The sequence below is a fragment of the Liolophura sinensis genome, chromosome 6 (genome assembly GCF_032854445.1).
Source record: "Liolophura sinensis isolate JHLJ2023 chromosome 6, CUHK_Ljap_v2, whole genome shotgun sequence".
In the NCBI taxonomy this organism is placed as follows: Eukaryota; Metazoa; Mollusca; class Polyplacophora; order Chitonida; family Chitonidae; genus Liolophura; species Liolophura sinensis.
In genome coordinates this window covers 40,504,752-40,526,876 of record NC_088300.1, presented here as the reverse complement: position 1 = coordinate 40,526,876, position 22,125 = coordinate 40,504,752, and the positions used below count along the sequence as shown (strand labels likewise).

The 22,125-nt window shown below is 38.7% G+C and overlaps 3 protein-coding genes across 3 annotated transcripts; all 3 read left to right on the top strand.

Moving 5' to 3' along the window:
- The first annotated feature begins 7,147 nt into the window (after positions 1–7,147).
- Positions 7,148–8,488, top strand: LOC135467202 (M-phase inducer phosphatase 2-like). Its single transcript, XM_064744967.1, has 4 exons — positions 7,148–7,411; positions 7,542–7,725; positions 7,848–8,075; positions 8,448–8,488. The coding sequence occupies exons 1-4, from the start codon at positions 7,148–7,150 to the stop codon at positions 8,486–8,488; spliced, it is 717 nt and encodes a 238-aa protein (XP_064601037.1).
- Positions 8,489–10,789: 2,301 nt separating this feature from the next.
- Positions 10,790–12,224, top strand: LOC135467201 (M-phase inducer phosphatase 1-like). The gene is made up of 4 exons (XM_064744966.1): positions 10,790–11,047; positions 11,179–11,362; positions 11,490–11,944; positions 12,090–12,224. The coding sequence occupies exons 1-4, from the start codon at positions 10,790–10,792 to the stop codon at positions 12,222–12,224; spliced, it is 1,032 nt and encodes a 343-aa protein (XP_064601036.1).
- Positions 12,225–13,027: 803 nt separating this feature from the next.
- Positions 13,028–15,832, top strand: LOC135467200 (M-phase inducer phosphatase 1-B-like). The gene is made up of 4 exons (XM_064744965.1): positions 13,028–13,180; positions 14,787–14,970; positions 15,098–15,552; positions 15,698–15,832. The coding sequence occupies exons 1-4, from the start codon at positions 13,028–13,030 to the stop codon at positions 15,830–15,832; spliced, it is 927 nt and encodes a 308-aa protein (XP_064601035.1).
- The last annotated feature ends 6,293 nt before the right edge of the window (positions 15,833–22,125 follow it).

Genomic DNA, 22,125 nt, shown 5'->3' with positions numbered 1-22,125 from the left:
GCAATATCTTTTCCCCGATGATGGATTACTTTCTAAGAAAAGCGAACTCGTCCTTTCTACTAGAAGACGAAGATTCCAGAGATAGTGGAATAGGCTTTGACGACAGTTTCACCAATGATGAGTGTCCACTTTCGCTTTTTAGCAGGCCTTTTATACAGCTTAGTAAGGTAAAATCACGGTTATGTCATTTTACGTAATCACTACCAGCATTCTGTGTGGTATTATTTTGGAGAATAGAATTCATGGCATGATTTGCCAGAACAATATAACAATTAATGAAAAATGTTTTACCCTATAGGTGCCCGAGCCTTGGAAAAAACATTGCCCATATAGCCAAAAGCGAAGGCGTTTTGAAAGCGACGAAGATGAGTCACCTGTTCAGAAGAGAAAGAGATCTGACGACATGATGGAGACAAGCAAGTGTTTGCTCAGACCGTCCAATTTCCAGTCAGAAGATCAAATTAAAACTGCCCTAGACAGAGGTAATCATAACAATGGTGAATCTTCTCAAAACTGCTTACAATATTACTGCAAGATGCATTTTACCTACATACTATTACATACATATTACCACTGCAGAGTATTTAAATGTTTATTTCTCCTTGGCAGTGTCGGAAAATCCAGACCTGATCAGTGACGGTAGCATGACCTACTGTTTGCCAACTGTTCCAGGCAAGCATCAAGATCTCAAGTCCATCACGCCGGAAACTTTGGCGCGGCTTCAAAACCACGAGTTTGATGACGTAGTAGAAGAATTCCTCATTGTGGATTGCAGATATCCTTATGAGTTTCAAGGCGGCCACATCAAAGGAGCTGTCAACTATTACACCAAGGACAGTATTGTGCAAAACCTTATTTCCAAACCAGTCATTACCAGGAGTAGAGGAACGAAAAGAAGCATTCTAATATTTCACTGTGAATTTTCTTCCCAAAGAGGTCCAAAAATGTCTCGATTTTTAAGGAGCCAAGACAGGCAGATGAACAAGGATCGATATCCACAGCTGTGTTATCCTGAGATGTATTTACTTCACGGCGGATACAAAAACTTCTTTGAGAAAGAAAAGGTAGGCACATAAGAATTTTGTTTATTTAGGCTTTTGGTATCCAGCAAGACTATATGCAAAAGTAATCACCAGAAAGTTTAAGTCCATGTACTTGATATTATGCTCAGGCACATTTCAGTAATGTACTTTATTCTTATCTTTGTAGGAACTCTGCACGCCACAGAACTATCTGCCGATGCACCATGAAGATTTCAGGGAGCACATGCGAACTTTTCGTCGCCAGTCTAAGACGTGGGCTGGGGAAAAGAAGAGTGGTTCAGCGTTGAGATTAGTCTTTTAAGGCGTGAAAGTCAATTAATTTTTTTATTTCATGGTGGGTGTTGACCAAACATACATTTGTTGTTTTGTACGCATCAAGACTGTAATAGTTCGTGGACATATAGTCTGTTTTTCTTTAAATCTTGACACCTATGTTTGTTTGTTTGTTGATATTATCCCAGTGCTATCGTTTGTGTGTGACCTATATATGCGGAAATAAAAAATGCATTTTGAATGTTATCTAAGTTTTCTTCTTATTTTCTACGATATCTGCTTAGCAAAATATGTAGAATATGAATAAAATGTATGAATAAAAAATCGTAAATATAAACATTTAAATTTTAAAAAGGAAGTGTAATATTATAGACTGACGGGATTCTAAATTCATATTCAGTAGTGTTTGGCTAAAAACATTAGAAAACAAACTGTTCTTCCATGCCCCGAGGCGACCCCAAGCTCACCTAAAGTGACATTCACATATAGTGAAAATCGTTGAGCGACCTCTCAAGCTTACTTAAAGTGACAGATGCATATAGGGTGTAAAATTTACGATTAATGTTTGACACCTAGACTGTAAGCCCTTGCTTGATGACAGAATAAGAGATTCGCACACACTGTAGTACCCGTATCGATGATTATGCACACTATGAGACACATTTTCAGCACCATGCCATCTTGCTTCTTGAACAAATTTTAGCGGCTGTTCTGTGTACACACCAGACTTTAGACTGTCATTGAGAAACTCTTTTCAAACTTTGTGTGAAAGTGAATTTGTGTAATATTTACGTTTCTTAAGGACTACCAAAAAACATGAGCAGAAATTACCTTTACCAAGCGTTTGTTTTCCCTTAAATAATATGGATGACGAAATCAAGCGCAATCATAGATTGCACGCCACAGATCTACCCGCCGATGCAAGATGAAGATTTCAGGAAGCACATGCGAACATGCCGTCGCCAGTCTAAGACCTGGGCTGGGGAAAAGAAGAGCCGTTCATCTATGCTGTAGCAAAAAATTAGAGATATGAAGCAATTCGTGTGGTAAAAGTCATGTTCTAATTATACTGTATCCCGCGTGCATAGTTTACCTGTCGCAAAAGCACCATGTGGCCCGTTACGAGATATAATATAACGGTATTTTGTGGATTATGAAACACAAGGCAAGCAACAATTTTACTGAGCACATGCATGAATGTATTAATACAACACACATGCAGTCGAAAAATAAGTTTCCTGCAAGCCGTGACAAGAGGCAGATGCTGACACAAGTACACAAAACATTTTCTTGTTTTTATTTCAAAAGAGTTTTTGTTAAGGAGTTAATTGTTTGGAGTTTAGAAGTATAAAACAGGTTTTAAATGAACTATAGCTAAACGGCAGACATGTCCCTTGCGCAAGTTACCTGTAAGTATAACCTGTACTTTCTCTACGTGCACTCAGCGTCTCTGGTGCCGTCAGTGTTTTCAAGTTTGCATAGATTACCTACACGCTAACAATCAAACTTGTTAAGTGGTCACTACAGGAAACAACATTCATGAAAAAAGTGTATCAAGTGGTGTAAAAATATGTCTGAGAGGTTTTACTTAGCAAAAATTGGTGCGTGCATTCTAGTTGTCCCAAACGCCCTTCTTCGTGATAAAGCGAGTCGATGATTACTGTTCTATGGGGTATATATGGGGAACTTGACATTGGAAATAAATACGATTTTGAACTGTGAACAATGATTTTTGAGCCGAGAACAATGTTATCTTTCTGACAGTTTCTTCTTGTAATGACACTGAATGCCTTTCAATCACTCCCTTGCATGTCAATGGTCATAATATCGAGCCTTGTTCATTTTGACGTCTGTGAAGACGCTAACTACGATGCCTTCTCACCTCGGGTGGCCCTTTCTTCATGTAGCATCTCCCACGTGTAACATAGATAACAGCACCTGCGGCATGGAGTGAATCTGGGTGGCGAGTAAAGAACATCAGCGCTAATCCTGTATTGCTGAACTGGATTATCGGAAAGTGATTAACTTGTTTTTCTGCTTTTTTTTTTTTAAGCCATGTGGAGATGGCATGAATTTTCATTGGCCATTGAAACAGAACTCCGGCTAGCTTGAACTACTGGGAGTTTTTTTTCATCAACAAGATATATAAATCAGAATTTAATAAACTGAACTTCAGTCCGAGTATTTACTGAATCCAACTGTCAAAGAAACAAATTATCTATGATGGTATATTCATTACCTAAGAAGTTGTTTGAGGACGACTGCTCCTTGGAATTACACAGTCCAGTTAAGCAGTCTGATGATGCAGCGGAAGGCAATATCTTTTCCCCGATGATGGATTACTTTCTAAGAAAAGCGAACTCGTCCTTTCTATTAGCAGACGAAGATTCCAGAGATAGTGGAATAGGCTTTGAAGACAGTTTCACCAATGATGAGTGTCCACTTTCGCTTTTTAGCAGGCCTTTTATACAGCTTAGTAAGGTAAAATCACGTTTGTGTCGTTTTACGTAATCACTACCAGCATTCTGTGTGGTATTATTTTGGAGAATAGAATTCATGGCATGATTTGCCAGAACAATATAACAATTAATGAAAGATGTTTTACCCTATAGGTGCCCGAGCCTAGGAAAAAAACATTGCCCATATAGCCAAAAGCGAAGGCGTTCGGAAAGTGACGAAGATGAGTCACCTGTTCAGAAGAGAAAGAGATCTGACGACATGATGGAGACAAGCAAGTGTTTACTCAGACCGTCCAATTTCCAGTCAGAAGATCAAATTAAAACTGCCCTAGACAGAGGTAATCATAATAATGGTGAATCTTCTCAAAACTGCTTACAATATTATTGCAAGATGCATTTTACCTACATACTAAAAATATTACCACTGCAGAGTATTTAAATGTTTATTTCTCCTTGGCAGTGTCGGAAAATCCAGACCTGATCAGTGACGGCAGCGTGGCCTACTGTCTGCCAACTGTTCCAGGCAAGCATCAAGATCTCAAGTCCATCACGCCGGAAACTTTGGCGCGGCTTCAAAACCACGAGTTTGATGACGTAGTAGAAGAATTCCTCATTGTGGATTGCAGATATCCCTAAGAGTTTCAAGGCGGCCACATTAAAGGAGCTGTCAACTATTACACCAAGGACAGTATTGTGGAAAACCTTATTTCCAAACCAGTCATTACCAGGAGTAGAGGAACGAAAAGAAGCATTCTAATATTTCACTGTGAATTTTCATCTCAAAGAGGTCCAAAAATGTCTCGATTTTTAAGGAGCCAAGACAGGCAGATGAACAAGGATCGATATCCGCAGCTGTGTTATCCTGAGATTTACTTACTTCACGGCGGATACAAAAACTTCTTTGAGAAAGAAAAGGTAGGTACATAAGCATATTGTTGATTTAGGCTATTGGTAACAGCCAAGACTATATAAAAAAAGTAATCACCAGAAAGTTTAAGTCCATGTACTTGATATTATGCTCAGGCACAATTGAGTAATTTTGTTTATTCTTATCTTTGTAGGAACTCTGCACGCCACAGGCCTATCTGCCGATGCACCATGAAGATTTCAAGGAGCACATGCGAACATTCCGTCGCCAGTCTAAAACCTGGGCTGGGGAAAAGAAGAGTGGTTCAGCAATAAGATTAGTCTTTTAAGGCTTGAAAGTCAATCAATTCTTATTTTTCATGGTGGGTGTTGACCAAACATACATTTGTTGTTTTGTACGCATCAAGTTTATACTTGTTTGTGGACATATAGTCTGTTCTTGTTTAAATCTTGACACCTATGTTTGTTTGTTTGTTGATATTATCCCAGTGCTTTCGATTGTGTACGACCTATACATGCGGAAATAAAAAATGCATTTTGAATGTTATCTAAGTTTTCTATTTATGTTCTACGATGTACGTTTGCAAAATGTGCAGGATAACAAGTATGAATAGAAAATCGTAAATATAAACATTTAACCTTTGAATAAAAATTGTAATATTATAGACAGACGGGATTCTAAATTCATATTCAGTAGTGTTTGACTAAAAACCTTAAAAGACATATTGTTCTTCCATGCCCCGAGGCGACCCCCAAGCTCACTTAAAGTGACATTCACATATAGTGTGTAAAAGGTACGATTAATGTTTGACACCCGAAGTAAAAATCGTTGGGCGACCCCTCAAGCTTACTTAAAGTGACAGATGCATATAGTGTGTATAAGGTACGGTTAATGTTTGACACCTAGACTTTAAGTCCTTGCTTGATGACAGAATAAGAGATTCGCACACACTGTAGTACCCGTATCGATGATTATGCACACTATGAGACACATTTTCTGCACCATGCCCCCTTGCTTTTCGAACAAATTTTAGCGGCTGTTCTGTGTCCACACCAGACTTTCTCAAGGCCTACTAAAAAACATGAGCAGAAATTACCTTTACCAAAATTTTGTTTTCCCTTATATAATATGGACGACGAAATCAAGCGCAATCACAGATTGCACGCCAAAGATCTACCTGCCGATGCACCATCAAGATTCCAGGGACCACATGCGAACATTCCGTCGCCAGTCTAAGGCCTGGGCTGGGGAAAAGAAGAGCCGTTCATGTATGCCGTCGTAGATGTAGCCAAAAAAAAAAAATAGAGATATGAAGCAATTCGTGTGGTAAAAGTCATGTTCTAATTATACTGTATCCCGTGTGCATAGTTTACCTGTCGCGAAAGCACCATGTGGCCCGTAACGAGATATAATATAACGGTATTTTGTGGATTATGAAACACAAGGCAAGCAACAATTTTACTGAGCACATGCATGAATGTATTAATACAACACACATGCAGTCGAAAAATAAGTTTCCTGCAAGCCGTTACATGAGGCAGATGCTGACACAAGTAGACAAAACACTTTCTTGTTTTTATTTCAAAAGAGTTTTTGTTAAGGAGTTAATTGTTCGGAGTTTAGAATTATGACAGGTTTTAAATGAACTGTAGCTGAAAGGCAGACGAGTGCCTTCAGCAAGTTACCTGCAAGTAAAGCCTGTACTTTCTCCACGTGCACTCAGCGTCTCTGGTGCCGTCAGTGATTTTAAGTTTGCATAGATTACCTACACGCTACCAATCAAAAGTATTAAGTGGTCACTACAGGAAACAACATTCATGAAAAAAGTGTATCAAGTGGTGTAAAAATATGTCTGAGAAGGTTTTACTTAGCACAAAATGGTGAGTACATTCTAGTTGTTCCAAACGCCCTTCTTCGTAATAAAGCGAGTCGAAAATTAATGTTTTATGGGGTATATATGGGGAACTTGGTATTGGAAATAAATACGATTTTGAACTGTGAACAATGATTTTTGAGCGGGGAAGAATGTTATCTTTCTGACAGTTGCCTCTTGTAATGACACTGAATGCCTTTCATACACTCCCTTGCATGGCCATGGTCAAAATATTGAGCCTTGTTCATTTTGCCGTCTGTGAAGACGCTAAATATGATGCCTTCTCACCTCGGGTGGCCCTTTCTTTATGTAGCATCTCCCACGTGTTACATAGATAACAACACCTGCGGCATGGAGTGAATCTGGGTGGTGAGTAAAGAACATCAGCGCTAATCCTGCACTGCTGAACTGGATTATCGGAAAGTGATTAACTTGTTTTTTCTACAGACTGTTTCTTTTAAGCCATGTGAAGATGGCATGAGTTTTCATTGGCCATTGAAACAGAACTTCGGCTAGCTTGAACTGCGGGGAGTTTTTTTTATCAACAAAATATATAAGTCAGAATTTAATAAGCTGAACTTCAGTCCGAGTATTTACTGAAACCAACTGTCAAAGAAACAGGTTATCTATGATGGCATATTCATTACCGGTACCTAAGAAGTTGTTTGAGGACGAATGCTCCTTGGAATTACGTAGTCCAGTTAAGCAGTCTGATGATGCAGCGGAAGGCAATATCTTTTCCCCGATGATGGATTACTTTCTAAGAAAAGGGAACTCGTCCTTTCTACTAGCAGACGAAGATTCCAGAGATAGTGGAATAGGCTTTGACGACAGTTTCACCAATGATGAGTGTCCACTTTCGCTTTTTAGCAGGCCTTTTATACAGCTTAGTAAGGTAAAATCACGTTTGTGTCGTTTACGTAATCACTACCAGCATTCTGTGTGGTATTATTTTGGAGAATAGAATTCATGGCATGATTTGCCAGAACAATATAACAATTAATGAAAAATGTTTTGCCCTATAGGTGCCCGAGCCTAGGAAAAAACATTGCCCATATAGCCAAAAGCGAAGGCGTTCAGAAAGCGACGAAGATGAGTCACCTGTTCAGAAGAGAAAGAGATCTGACGACATGATGGAGACAAGCAAGTGTTTACTCAGACCGTCCAATTTCCAGTCAGAAGATCAAATTAAAACTGCCCTGGACAGAGGTAATCATAATAATGGTGAATCTTCTCAAAACTGCTTACAATATTATTGCAAGATGCATTTTACCTACATGCTAAAAATATTACCACTGCAGCGTATTTAAATGTTTATTTCTCCTTGGCAGTGTCGGAAAATCCAGACCTGATCAGTGACGGCAGCGTGGCCTACTGTCTGCCAACTGTTCCAGGCAAGCATCAAGATCTCAAGTCCATCACGCCGGAAACTTTGGCGCGGCTTCAAAACCACGGGTTTGATGACGTAGTAGAAGAATTCCTCATTGTGGATTGCAGATATCCCTATGAGTTTCAAGGTGGCCACATCAAAGGAGCTGTCAACTATTACACCAAGGACAGTATTGTGCAAAACCTTATTTCCAAACCAGTCATTACCAGGAGTAGAGGAACGAAAAGAAGCATTCTAATATTTCACTGTGAATTTTTATCTAAAAGAGGTCCAAAAATGTGTCGATTTTTAAGGAGCCAAGACAGGCAGATGAACAAGGATCGATATCCGCAGCTGTGTTATTCTGAGATTTACTTACTTCACGGCGGATACAAAAACTTCTTTGAGAAAGAAAAGGTAGGTACATAAGCATATTGTTGATTAGGCTATTGATAACAGGCAAGACTATATAAAAAAAGTAATCACCAGAAAGTTGAAGTCCATGTACTTGATATTATGCTCAGGCACAATTGAGTAATGTTGTTTATTCTTATCTTTGTAGGAACTCTGCACGCCACAGGCCTATCTGCCGATGCACCATGAAGATTTCAGGGAGCACATGCGAACATTCCGTCGCCAGTCTAAAACCTGGGCTGGGCAAAAGAAGAGTGGTTCAGCAATAAGATTAGTCTTTTAAGGCTTGAAAGTCAATCAATTCTTATTTTTCATGGTGGGTGTTGACCAAACATAGATTTGTTGTTTTGTACGCATCAAGTCTATACTTGTTTGTGGACATATAGTCTGTTCTTGTTTAAATCTTGACACCTATGTTTGTTTGTTTGTTGATATTATCCCAGTGCTTTCGATTGTGTACGACCTATACATGCGGAAATAAAAAATGCATTTTGAATGTTATCTAAGTTTTCTATTTATGTTCTACGATGTATGTTTGCAAAATGTGCAGGATAACATGTATGAATAAAAAATCGTAAATATAAACTTTTAAATTTTTAATAGAAATTGTAATATTATAGACAGACGGGATTCTAAATTCATATTCAGTAGTGTTTAACTAAAAACCTTAGGAGATATATTGTTCTTCCATGCCCGGGGGCGACCCCCAAGCTCACTTAAAGTGACATTCAGATATAATGTGTGAAATATACGATTATTGTTTGACACCCAAAGTGAAATACGTTGGGCGACCCCTTAATCGTAAAATTGACGATTAATGTTTGACACCTGGACTGTAAGTCCTTGCTTGATGACAGAATAAGAGATTCGCACACACTGTAGTAACCGTATCGATGATTATGCACACTATGAGGCACATTTTCTGCATCATGCCCCTTGTGTCTCGAAAAAATTTTAGCGGTTGTTCTGTGTCCACACCAGACTTTAGACTGTCATTGAGAAACTCTTTCAAAAATTTGTGTTAAGGTGAATTTGTGTAATACTTACGTTTCTGAAGGCCTACCAAAAACATGAGCAGAAATTACCTTTACCAAACGTTTGTTTGCCTTATGTAATATGGATGACAAAATCAAGCGCAATCATAGATTGCACGCCACAGATCTACCTGCCGATGCAAGATGAAGATTTCAGGGAGCACATGGGAACATTCCGTCGCCAGTCTAAGACCTGGGCTGGGGGAAAAGAAGAGCCGTTCATGTATGCCGTCATAGATGTAGCAAAAAATTAGAGATATGAAGCAATTCGTGTGGTAAAAGTCATGTTCTAATTATACTGTATTCTGTGTGCATAGTTTACCTGTCGCGAAAGCACCATGTGGCCCGTAACGAGATATAACATAACGGTATTTTGTGGATTATGAAGCACAAGGCAAGCAACAATTTTACTGAGCACATGCATGAATGTATTAATACAACACACATGCAGTCGGAAAATAAGTTTCCTACAAGCCGTGACAAGAGGCAGATGCTGACACAAGTACACAAAACAATTTCTTGTTTTTATTTCAAAAGGGTTTTTATTAAGGAGTTAATTGTTCGGAGTTTAGAAGTATAAAACAGGTTTTAAATGAACTATAGCTAAAAAGCAGACGTGTCCCTCGCGCAAGTTACCTGTAAGTATAGCCTGTACTTTCTCTACGTGCACTCAGCGTCTCTGGTGCCGTCAGTGTTTTCAAGTTTGCATAGATTACCTACACGCTAACAATCAAACTTGTTAAGTGGTCACTACAGGAAACAACATTCATGAAAAAAGTGTATCAAGTGGTGTAAAAATATGTCTGAGAACGTTTTACTTAGCAAAAATTGGTGCGTGCATTCTAGTTGTCCCAAACGCCCTTCTTCGTAATAAAGCGATTCGATGATTACTGTTCTATGGGGTATATATGGGGAACTTGGCATTGGAAATAAATACGATTTTGAACTGTGAACAATGATTTTTGAGCCGTGAACAATGTTATCTTTCTGACAGTTTCTTCTTGTAATGACACTGAATGCCTTTCAAACACTCCCTTGCATGTCAATGGTCATAATATCGAGCCTTGTTCATTTTGACGTCTGTGAAGACGCTAACTACGATGCCTTCTCACCTCGGGTGGCCCTTTCTTTATGTAGCATCTCCCACGTGTTACATAGATAACAACACCTGCGGCATGGAGTGAATCTGGGTGGTGAGTAAAGAACATCAGCGCTAATCCTGTATAGCTGAACTGGATTATCGGAAAGTGATTAACTTGTTTTTTCTACAGACTGTTTCTTTCAAGCCATGTGCAGATGGCATGAATTTTCATTGGCCATTGAAACAGAACTCCGGTTAGCTTGAACTGCGGGGAGTTTTTTTTAATCAACAAGATATATAAATCAGAATTTAATAAACTGAACTTCAGTCCGAGTATTTACTGAAACCAACTGTCAAAGAAACAAATTATCTATGATGGCATATTCATTACCTAAGAAGTTGTTTGAGGACGAATGCTCCTTGGAATTACACAGTCCAGTTAAGCAGTCTGATGATGCAGCGGAAGGCAATATCTTTTCCCCGATGATGGATTACTTTCTAAGAAAAGGGAACTCGTCCTTTCTATTAGAAGACGAAGATTCCAGAGATAGTGGAATAGGCTTTGACGACAGTTTCACCAATGATGAGTGTCCACTTTCGATTTTTAGCAGGCCTTTTATACAGCTTAGTAAGGTAAAATCACTTTTGTGTCGTTTTAGGTAATCACTACCAGCATTCTGTGCGGTATTATTTTGGAGAATAGAATTCATGGCATGATTTGCCAGAACAATATAATAATTAATGAAAAATGTTTTACCCTATAGGTGCCCGAGCCTAGGAAAAAACATTGCCAATATAGCCAAAAGCGAAGGCGTTCGGAAAGCGACGAAGATGAGTCACCTGTCCAGAAGAGAAAGAGATCTGACGACATGATGGCGACAAGCAAGTGTTTACTCAGACCGTCCAATTTCCAGTCAGAAGATCAAATTAAAACTGCCCTAGACAGAGGTAATCATAATAATGGTGAATCTTCTCAAAACTGCTTACAGTATTATTGCAAGTTGCATTTTACCTACATACTATTACATACATATTACCACTGCAGAGTATTTAAATGTTTATTTCTCCTTGGCAGTGTCGGAAAATCCAGATTTAATCAGTGACGGCAGCGTGGCCTACTGTCTGCCAACTGTTCCAGGCAAGCATCAAGATCTCATGTCCATCACGCCGGAAACTTTGGCGCGGCTTCAAAACCACGAGTTTGATGACGTAGTAGAAGAATTCCTCATTGTGGATTGCAGATATCCCTATGAGTTTCAAGGCGGCCACATCAAAGGAGCTGTCAACTATTACACCAAGGACAGTATTGTGGAAAACCTTATTTCCAAACCAGTCATTACCAGGAGTAGTGGAACGAAAAGAAGCATTCTAATATTTCACTGTGAATTTTCATCTCAAAGAGGTCCAAAAATGTCTCGATTTTTAAGGAGCCAAGACAGGCAGATGAACAAGGATCGATATCCGCAGCTGTGTTATCCTGAGATTTACTTGCTTCACGGCGGATACAAAAACTTCTTTGAGAAAGAAAAGGTAGGTACATAAGAATTTTGTTTATATAGGCTTTTGGTATCCAGCGAGACTATATGCAATAGTAACCACCAGAAAGTTTAAGTCCATGTACTTGATATTATGCTCAGGCACAATTGAGTAATGTTGTTTATTCTTATCTTTGTAGGAACTCTGCACGCCACAGAACTATCTGCCGATGCACCATGAAGATTTCAGGGAGCACATGCGAACATTCCGTCGCCAGTCTAAAAAGTGGGCTGGGCAAAAGAAGAGTGGTTCAGCGTTGAGATTAGTCTTTTAAGGCGTGAAAGTCAATTAATTTTTTATTTCATGGTGGGTTTTGACCAAACATACATTTGTTGTTTTGTACGCATCAAGACTGTAATAGTTCGTGGACATATAGTGTGTTTTTCTTTAAATCTTGACACCTATGTTTGTTTGTTTGTTGATATTATCCAAGTGCTATCTTTTGTGTATGACCTATATATGCGGAAATAAAAGATGGATTTTGAATGTTATCTAAGTTTTCTTCTTATTTTCTACGATATTTGCTTAGCAAAATATGTAGGATATAAATAAAAAATCGTAAATATAAACATTTAAATTTTAAATAGGAATTGTAATATTATAGACTGACTTGATTCTAAATTCATATTCAGTAGTGTTTGGCTAAAAACATTAGAAAACAAACTGTTCTTCCATGCCCCGAGGCGACCCCAAGCTCACTTAAAGTGACATTCACATATAGTGAAAATCGTTGGGCGACCAATCAAGCTTACTTAAAGTGATAGATGCATATAGTGTGTAAAATATACGATTAATGTTTGACACCTGGACTGTAAGTCCTTGCTTGATGACAGAATAAGAGATTCGCACACACTGTAGTACTTGTATCGATGATTATGCACACTATTATTACTTGCTTCTCGAACAAATTTTAGCGGCTGTTCTGTGTACACACCAGACTTTAGACTGTCATTGAGAAACTCTTTTCAAACTTTGTGTAAAAGTGAATTTGTGTAATATTTACGTTTCTTAAGGACTACCAAAAACATGAGCAGAAATTACCTTTACCAAACGTTTGTTTTCCCTTATATAATATGGATGACGAAATCAAGCGCAATCATAGATTGCTCGCCGCAGATCTACCTGCCCATGCAAGATGAAGATTTCAGGGAGCACATGGGAACATTCCGTCGCCAGTTTAAGACCTGGGCTGGGGGAAAAGAAGAGCCGTTCATCTATGCCGTCATAGATGTAGCAAAAAATTAGAGATATGAAGCAATTCGTGTGGTAAAAGTCATGTTCTAATTATACTGTATCCCGTGTGCATAGTTTACCTGTCGCGAAAGCACCATGTGGCCCGTTACGAGATATAATATAACGGTATTTTGTGGATTATGAAACACAAGGCAAGCAACAATTTTACTGAGCACATGCATGAATGTATTAATACAACACACATGCAGTCGAAAAATAAGTTTCCTGCAAGCCGTGACAAGAGGCAGATGCTGACAAAAGTACACAAAATATTTTCTTGTTTTTATTTCAAAAGGGTTTTTGTTAAGGAGTTAATTGTTCGGAGTTTAGAAGTATAAAACAGGTTTTAAATGAACTATAGCTAAAAGGCAGACGTGTCCCTTGCGCAAGTTACCTGCAAGTATAGCCTGTACTTTCTCTACGTGCACTCAGCGTCTCTGGTGCCGTCAGTGTATTCAAGTTTGTATAGATTACCTGCACGCTAACAATCAAACTTGTTAAGTGGTCACTACAGGAAACAACATTCATGAAAAAAGTGTATCAAGTGGTGTAAAAATATGTCTGAGAACGTTTTACTTAGCAAAAATTGGTGCGTGCATTCTAGTTGTCCCAAACGCCCTTCTTCGTGATAAAGCGAGTCGATGATTACTGTTCTGTGGGGTATATATTGGGAACTTGGCATTGGAAATAAATACGATTTTGAACTGTGAACAATGATTTTTGAGCCGTGAACAATGTTATCTTTCTGACAGTTTCCTCTTGTAATGACACTGAATGCCTTTCATACACTCCCTTGCATGGCCTTGGTGAAAATATTGAGCCTTGTTCATTTTGCCGTCTGTGAAGACGCTAAATATGATGCCTTCTCACCTCGGGTGGCCCTTTCTTTGTGTAGCATCTTCCTCGTGTTTTAAAGATAACAACACCTGCGGCATGGAGTGAATCTGGGTGGTGAGTAAAGAACATCAGCGCTAATCCTGTATTGCTGAACTGGATTATCGGAAAGTGATTAACTTGTTTTTTCTACAGACTGTTTCTTTCAAGCCATGTGCAGATGGCATGAATTTTCATTGGCCATTGAAACAGAACTCCGGCTAGCTTGAACTGCGGGGAGTTTTTTTTAATCAACAAGATATATAAATCAGAATTTAATAAACTGAACTTCAGTCCGAGTATTTACTGAAACCAACTGTCAAAGAAACAAATTATCTATGATGGCATATTCATTACCTAAGAAGTTGTTTGAGGACGAATGCTCCTTGGAATTACACAGTCCAGTTAAGCAGTCTGATGATGCAGCGGAAGGCAATATCTTTTCCCCGATGATGGATTACTTTCTAAGAAAAGGGAACTCGTCCTTTCTACTAGCAGACGAAGATTCCAGAGATAGTGGAATAGGCTTTGACGACAGTTTCACCAATGATGAGTGTCCACTTTCGCTTTTTAGCAGGCCTTTTATACAGCTTAGTAAGGTAAAATCACTTTTGTGTCGTTTTAGGTAATCACTACCAGCATTCTGTGCGGTATTATTTTGGAGAATAGAATTCATGGCATGATTTGCCAGAACAATATAATAATTAATGAAAAATGTTTTACCCTATAGGTGCCCGAGCCTAGGAAAAAACATTGCCAATATAGCCAAAAGCGAAGGCATTCGGAAAGCGACGAAGATGAGTCACCTGTCCAGAAGAGAAAGAGATCTGACGACATGATGGCGACAAGCAAGTGTTTACTCAGACCGTCCAATTTCCAGTCAGAAGATCAAATTAAAACTGCCCTAGACAGAGGTAATCATAATAATGGTGAATCTTCTCAAAACTGCTTACAGTATTATTGCAAGTTGCATTTTACCTACATACTATTACATACATATTACCACTGCAGAGTATTTAAATGTTTATTTCTCCTTGGCAGTGTCGGAAAATCCAGATTTAATCAGTGACGGCAGCGTGGCCTACTGTCTGCCAACTGTTCCAGGCAAGCATCAAGATCTCATGTCCATCACGCCGGAAACTTTGGCGCGGCTTCAAAACCACGAGTTTGATGACCTAGTAGAAGAATTCCTCATTGTGGATTGCAGATATCCCTATGAGTTTCAAGGCGGCCACATCAAAGGAGCTGTCAACTATTACACCAAGGACAGTATTGTGGAAAACCTTATTTCCAAACCAGTCATTACCAGGAGTAGTGGAACGAAAAGAAGCATTCTAATATTTCACTCTGAATTTTCATCCCAAAGAGGTCCACAAATGTCTCGATTTTTAAGGAGCCAAAACAGGCAGATGAACAAGGATCGATATCCGCAGCTGTGTTATCCTGAGATTTACTTGCTTCACGGCGGATACAAAAACTTCTTTGAGAAAGAAAAGGTAAGTACATAAGAATTTTGTTTATATAGGCTTTTGGTATCCAGCGAGACTATATGCAATAGTAACCACCAGAAAGTTTAAGTCCATGTACTTGATATTATGCTCAGGCACAATTGAGTAATGTTGTTTATTCTTATCTTTGTAGGAACTCTGCACGCCACAGAACTATCTGCCGATGCACCATGAAGATTTCAGGGAGCACATGCGAACATTCCGTCGCCAGTCTAAAACGTGGGCTGGGCAAAAGAAGAGTGGTTCAGCGTTGAGATTAGTCTTTTAAGGCGTGAAAGTCAATTAATTTTTTATTTCATGGTGGGTTTTGACCAAACATACATTTGTTGTTTTGTACGCATCAAGACTGTATTAGTTCGTGGACATATAGTGTGTTTTTCTTTAAATCTTGACACCTATGTTTGTTTGTTTGTTGATATTATCCAAGTGCTATCTTTTGTGTATGACCTATATATGCGGAAATAAAAGATGGATTTTGAATGTTATCTAAGTTTTCTTCTTATTTTCTACGATATTTGCTTAGCAAAATATGTAGGATATGAATAAAAAATCGTAAATATAAACATTTAAATTTTAAATAGGAATTGTAATATTATAGACTGACTTGATTCTAAATTCATATTCAGTAGTGTTTGACTAAAAACATTAGAAAACAAACTGTTCTTCCATGCCCCGAGGCGACCCCAAGCTCACCTAAAGTGACATTCACATATAGTGAAAATCGTTGGGCGACCAATCAAGCTTACTTAAAGTGATAGATGCATATAGTGTGTAAAATATACGATTAATGTTTGACACCTGGACTGTAAGTCCTTGCTTGATGACAGAATAAGAGATTCGCACACACTGTAGTACTTGTATCGATGATTATGCACACTATTATTACTTGCTTCTCGAACAAATTTTAGCGGCTGTTCTGTGTACACACCAGACTTTAGACTGTCATTGAGAAACTCTTTTCAAACTTTGTGTAAAAGTGAATTTGTGTAATATTTACGTTTCTTAGTGACTACCAAAAACATGAGCAGAAATTACCTTTACCAAACGTTTGTTTTCCCTTATATAATATGGATGACGAAATCAAGCGCAATCATAGATTGCTCGCCGCAGATCTACCTGCCCATGCAAGATGAAGATTTCAGGGAGCACATGGGAACATTCCGTCGCCAGTTTAAGACCTGGGCTGGGGGAAAAGAAGAGCCGTTCATCTATGCCGTCATAGATGTAGCAAAAAATTAGAGATATGAAGCAATTCGTGTGGTAAAAGTCATGTTCTAATTATACTGTATCCCGTGTGCATAGTTTACCTGTCGCGAAAGCACCATGTGGCCCGTTACGAGATATAATATAACGGTATTTTGTGGATTATGAAACACAAGGCAAGCAACAATTTTACTGAGCACATGCATGAATGTATTAATACAACACACATGCAGTCGAAAAATAAGTTTCCTGCAAGCCGTGACAAGAGGCAGATGCTGACAAAAGTACACAAAATATTTTCTTGTTTTTATTTCAAAAGGGTTTTTGTTAAGGAGTTAATTGTTCGGAGTTTAGAAGTATAAAACAGGTTTTAAATGAACTATAGCTAAAAGGCAGACGTGTCCCTTGCGCAAGTTACCTGCAAGTATAGCCTGTACTTTCTCTACGTGCACTCAGCGTCTCTGGTGCCGTCAGTGTATTCAAGTTTGTATAGATTACCTGCACGCTAACAATCAAACTTGTTAAGTGGTCACTACAGGAAACAACATTCATGAAAAAAGTGTATCAAGTGGTGTAAAAATATGTCTGAGAACGTTTTACTTAGCAAAAATTGGTGCGTGCATTCTAGTTGTCCCAAACGCCCTTCTTCGTGATAAAGCGAGTCGATGATTACTGTTCTGTGGGGTATATATTGGGAACTTGGCATTGGAAATAAATACGATTTTGAACTGTGAACAATGATTTTTGAGCCGTGAACAATGTTATCTTTCTGACAGTTTCCTCTTGTAATGACACTGAATGCCTTTCATACACTCCCTTGCATGGCCTTGGTGAAAATATTGAGCCTTGTTCATTTTGCCGTCTGTGAAGACGCTAAATATGATGCCTTCTCACCTCGGGTGGCCCTTTCTTTGTGTAGCATCTTCCTCGTGTTTTAAAGATAACAACACCTGCGGCATGGAGTGAATCTGGGTGGTGAGTAAAGAACATCAGCGCTAATCCTGTATTGCTGAACTGGATTATCGGAAAGTGATTAACTTGTTTTTTCTACAGACTGTTTCTTTCAAGCCATGTGGAGATGGCATGAATTTTCATTGGCCATTGAAACAGAACTCCGGCTAGCTTGAACTGCGGGGAGTTTTTTTTATCAACAAGATATATAAATCAGAATTTAATAAACTGAACTTCAGTCCGAGTATTTACTGAAACCAACTGTCAAAGAAACAAATTATCTATGATGGCATATTCATTACCTAAGAAGTTGTTTGAGGACGAATGCTCCTTGGAATTACGTAGTCCAGTTAAGCAGTCTGATGATGCAGCGGAAGGCAATATCTTTTCCCCGATGATGGATTACTTTCTAAGAAAAGGGAACTCGTCCTTTCTATTAGAAGACGAAGATTCCAGAGATAGTGGAATAGGCTTTGACGACAGTTTCACCAATGATGAGTGTCCACTTTCGATTTTTAGCAGGCCTTTTATACAGCTTAGTAAGGTAAAATCACGTTTGTGTCGTTTTACGTAATCATTACCAGCATTCTGTGTGGTATTATTTTGGAGAATAGAATTCATGGCATGATTTGCCAGAACAATATAACAATTATTGAAAGATGTGTTACCCTATAGGTGCCTGAGCCTAGGAAAAAACATTGCCCATATAGCCAAAAGCGAAGGCGTTCGGAAAGCGACGAAGATGAGTCACCTGTTCAGAAGAGAAAGAGATCTGACGACATGATGGAGACAAGCAAGTGTTTACTCAGACCGTCCAATTTCCAGTCAGAAGATCAAATTAAAACTGCCCTAGACAGAGGTAATCATAATAATGGTGAATCTTCTCAAAACTGCTTACAATATTACTGCAAGATGCATTTTACCTACATACTAAAAATATTACCACTGCAGAGTATTTAAATGTTTATTTCTCCTTGGCAGTGTCGGAAAATCCAGACCTGATCAGTGACGGCAGCGTGGCCTACTGTCTGCCAACTGTTCCAGGCAAGCATCAAGATCTCAAGTCCATCACGCCGGAAACTTTGGCGCGTCTTCAAAACCACGAGTTTGATGACGTAGTAGAAGAATTCCTCATTGTGGATTGCAGATATCCCTATGAGTTTCAAGGCGGCCACATCAAAGGAGCTGTCAACTATTACACCAAGGACGGTATTGTGGAAAACCTTATTTCCAAACCAGTCATTACCAGGAGTAGTGGAACGAAAAGAAGCATTCTAATAATTCACTCTGAATTTTCATCTCAAAGAGGTCCACAAATGTCTCGATTTTTAAGGAGCCAAGACAGGCAGATGAACAAGAATCGATATCCGCAGCTGTGTTATCCTGAGATTTACTTACTTCACGGCGGATACAAAAACTTCTTTGAGAAAGAAAAGGTAGGTACATAAGCATATTGTTGATTTAGGCTTTTGGTAACAGGCATGACTATGTGCAAAAGTAATCACCAGAAAGTTTAAGTCCATGTACTTGATATTATGCTCAGGCACAATTGAGTAATGTTGTTTATTCTTATCTTTGTTGGAACTCTGCACGCCACAAGCCTATCTACCAATGCACCATGAAGATTTCAGGGAGCACATGCGAACATTCTGTCGCCAGTCTAAAACGTGGGCTGGGCAAAAGAAGAGTGGTTCAGCAATAAGATTATTCTTTTAAGGCTTGGCAGTCAATCAATTCTTATTTTTTATGGTGGGTGTTGACCAAACATACATTTGTTGTTTTGTACGCATCAAGTCTATACTTGTTTGTGGACATATAGTCTGTTCTTGTTTAAATCTTGACACCTATGTTTGTTTTTTTGTTGATATTATCCCAGTGCTTTCGATAGTGTATGACCTATATATGCGGAAATAAAAAACGGATTTTGAATGTTATCTAAGTTTTTTTCTTATTTTCTACGAGGTATGTTTGCAAAATGTGCAGGATAACATGTATGAATAGAAAATCGTAAATATAAACATTTAACCTTTGAATAAAAATTGTAATATTATAGACAGACGGGATTCTAAATTCATATTCAGTAGTGTTTGACTAAAAACCTTAAAAGACATACTGTTCTTCCATGCCCCGAGGCGACCCCCAAGCTCACTTAAAGTGACATTCACATATAGTGTGTGAAAGGTACGATTATTGTTTGACACCCAAAGTGAAAATCGTTGGGCGACCTCTCAAGCTTACTTAAAGTGACAGATGCATATAGTGTGTAAAATTTACGATTAATGTTTGACACCTAGACTGTAAGTCCTAGCTTGATGACAGAATAAGAGATTCGCTCACACTGTAGTACCCCTATCGATGATTATGCACACTATGAGACACATTTTCTGCACCATGCCCACTTGCTTCTCGAACAAATTTTTGCGGCTGTTCTGTGTACACACCAGACTTTAGACTGTCATTGAGAAAATCTTTCCAAAATTTGTTTTAAGGTGAATTTGTGTAATACATTACGTTTCTGAAGGCCTATCAAAGAAACATGAGCAGAAATTACCTTTACCAAGCGTTTGTTTTCCCTTATATAATATGGATGACGAAATCAAGCCCAATCACAGATTGCACGCTACAGATCTACCCGCCGATGCACCATGAAGATTTAAGGGACCACATGCGAACATTCCGTCGCCAGTCTAAGACCTGGGCTGGGCAAAAGAAGAGCCGTTCATCTATGCCGTCATAGATGTTGCAAAAAATTTGAAATATGAAGCAATTAGTGTGGTAAAAGTCATGTCCTAATTATACTGTATCCCGTGTGCATAGTTTACCTGTCGCGAAAGCACCATGTGGCCCGTAACGAGATATAATATAACGGTATTTTGTAGATTATGAAACACAAGGCAAGCAACAATTTTACTGAGCACATGGATGAATGTATTCATACAAAACACATGCAGTCGGAAAATCAGTTTCCTACAAGCCGTGACAAGAGGCAGATGCTAACACAAGTACACAAAACACTTTCTTGTTTTTATTTCAAAAGAGTTTTTGTTAAGGAGATAATTGTTCGGAGTTTAGAATTATGACAGGTTTTAAATGAACTGTAGCTGAAAGGCAGACGAGTGCCTTACGCAAGTTATCTGCAAGTAAAGCCTGTACTTTCTCCACGTGCACTCAGCGTCTCTGGTGCCGTCAGTGATTTTAAGTTTGCATAGATTACCTACACGCTACCAATCAAAAGTGTTAAGTGGTCACTACAGGAAACAACATTCATGAAAAAAGTGTATCAAGTGGTGTAAAAATATGTCTGAGAAGGTTTTACTTAGCACAAAATGGTGAGTGCATTCTAGTTGTTCCAAGCGCCCTTCTTCGTATTAAATCGAGTCGAAAATTAATGTTTTATGGGGTACATATGGGGAACTTGGCATTGGAAATAAATACGATTTTGAACTGTGAACAATGATTTTTGAGCCGTAAACAATGTTATCTTTCTGACACTTGCCTCTTGTAATGACACTGAATGCCTTTCAAACACTCCCTTGCATGGCCATGGTCAAAATATTGAGCCTTGTTCATTTTGCCGTCTGTGAAGACGCTAAATATGATCCCTTCTCACCTCCTGTGGCCATTTCTTTATGTAGCATATCCCACGTGTTATATAGATAACAACACCTGCGGTAAAGAGTGAATCTGGGTGGTGAGTAAAGAACATCAGCGCTAATCCTGTATTGCTGAACTGGATTATCGGAAAGTGATTAACTTGTTTTTTCTACAAACTGTTTCTTTCAAGCAATGTGGAGATGGCATGAATTTTCATTGGCCATTGAAACAGAACTCCGGCTAGCTTGAACTGCGGGGAGTTTTTTTTATCAACAAGATATATAAATCAGAATTTAATAAACTCAACTTTAGTCCGAGTATTTACTGAAACTAACTGTCAAAGAAACAAATTATCTATGATGGCATATTCATTACCTAAGAAGTTGTTTGAGGACGAATGCTCCTTGGAATTACACAGTCCAGTTAAGCAGTCTGATGATGCAGCGGAAGGCAATATCTTTTCCCCGATGATGGATTACTTTCTAAGTAAAGGGAACTCGTCCTTTCTACTAGCAGACGAAGATTCCAGAGATAGTGGAATAGGCCTTGACGACAGTTTCACCAATGATGAGTGTCCACTTTCGATTTTTAGCAGGCCTTTTATACAGCTTAGTAAAGTAAAATCACGTTTATGTCGTTTTACGTAATCACTACCAGCATTCTGTGTGGTATTATTTTGGAGAATAGAATTCATGGCATGAATTGCCAGAACAATATAACAATTAATGAAAGATGTTTTACCCTATAGGTGCCCGAGCCTAGGAAAAAACATTGCCCATATAGCCAAAAGCGAAGGCGTTCGGAAAGCGACGA

Coding starts and splice junctions, on each gene's coding strand:
- LOC135467201 (XM_064744966.1), top strand. CDS start 10,790: ATGGCATATTCATTACCTAAGAAGTTGTTTGAGGACGAATGCTCCTTG. Junction 11,048..11,178: donor CTTTTATACAGCTTAGTAAG/GTAAAATCACTT, acceptor TTTACCCTATAG/GTGCCCGAGCCTAGGAAAAA. Junction 11,363..11,489: donor TAAAACTGCCCTAGACAGAG/GTAATCATAATA, acceptor TCTCCTTGGCAG/TGTCGGAAAATCCAGATTTA.
- LOC135467202 (XM_064744967.1), top strand. CDS start 7,148: ATGGCATATTCATTACCGGTACCTAAGAAGTTGTTTGAGGACGAATGC. Junction 7,412..7,541: donor CTTTTATACAGCTTAGTAAG/GTAAAATCACGT, acceptor TTTGCCCTATAG/GTGCCCGAGCCTAGGAAAAA. Junction 7,726..7,847: donor TAAAACTGCCCTGGACAGAG/GTAATCATAATA, acceptor TCTCCTTGGCAG/TGTCGGAAAATCCAGACCTG.
- LOC135467200 (XM_064744965.1), top strand. CDS start 13,028: ATGACGAAATCAAGCGCAATCATAGATTGCTCGCCGCAGATCTACCTG. Junction 14,971..15,097: donor TAAAACTGCCCTAGACAGAG/GTAATCATAATA, acceptor TCTCCTTGGCAG/TGTCGGAAAATCCAGATTTA. Junction 15,553..15,697: donor ACTTCTTTGAGAAAGAAAAG/GTAAGTACATAA, acceptor TTATCTTTGTAG/GAACTCTGCACGCCACAGAA.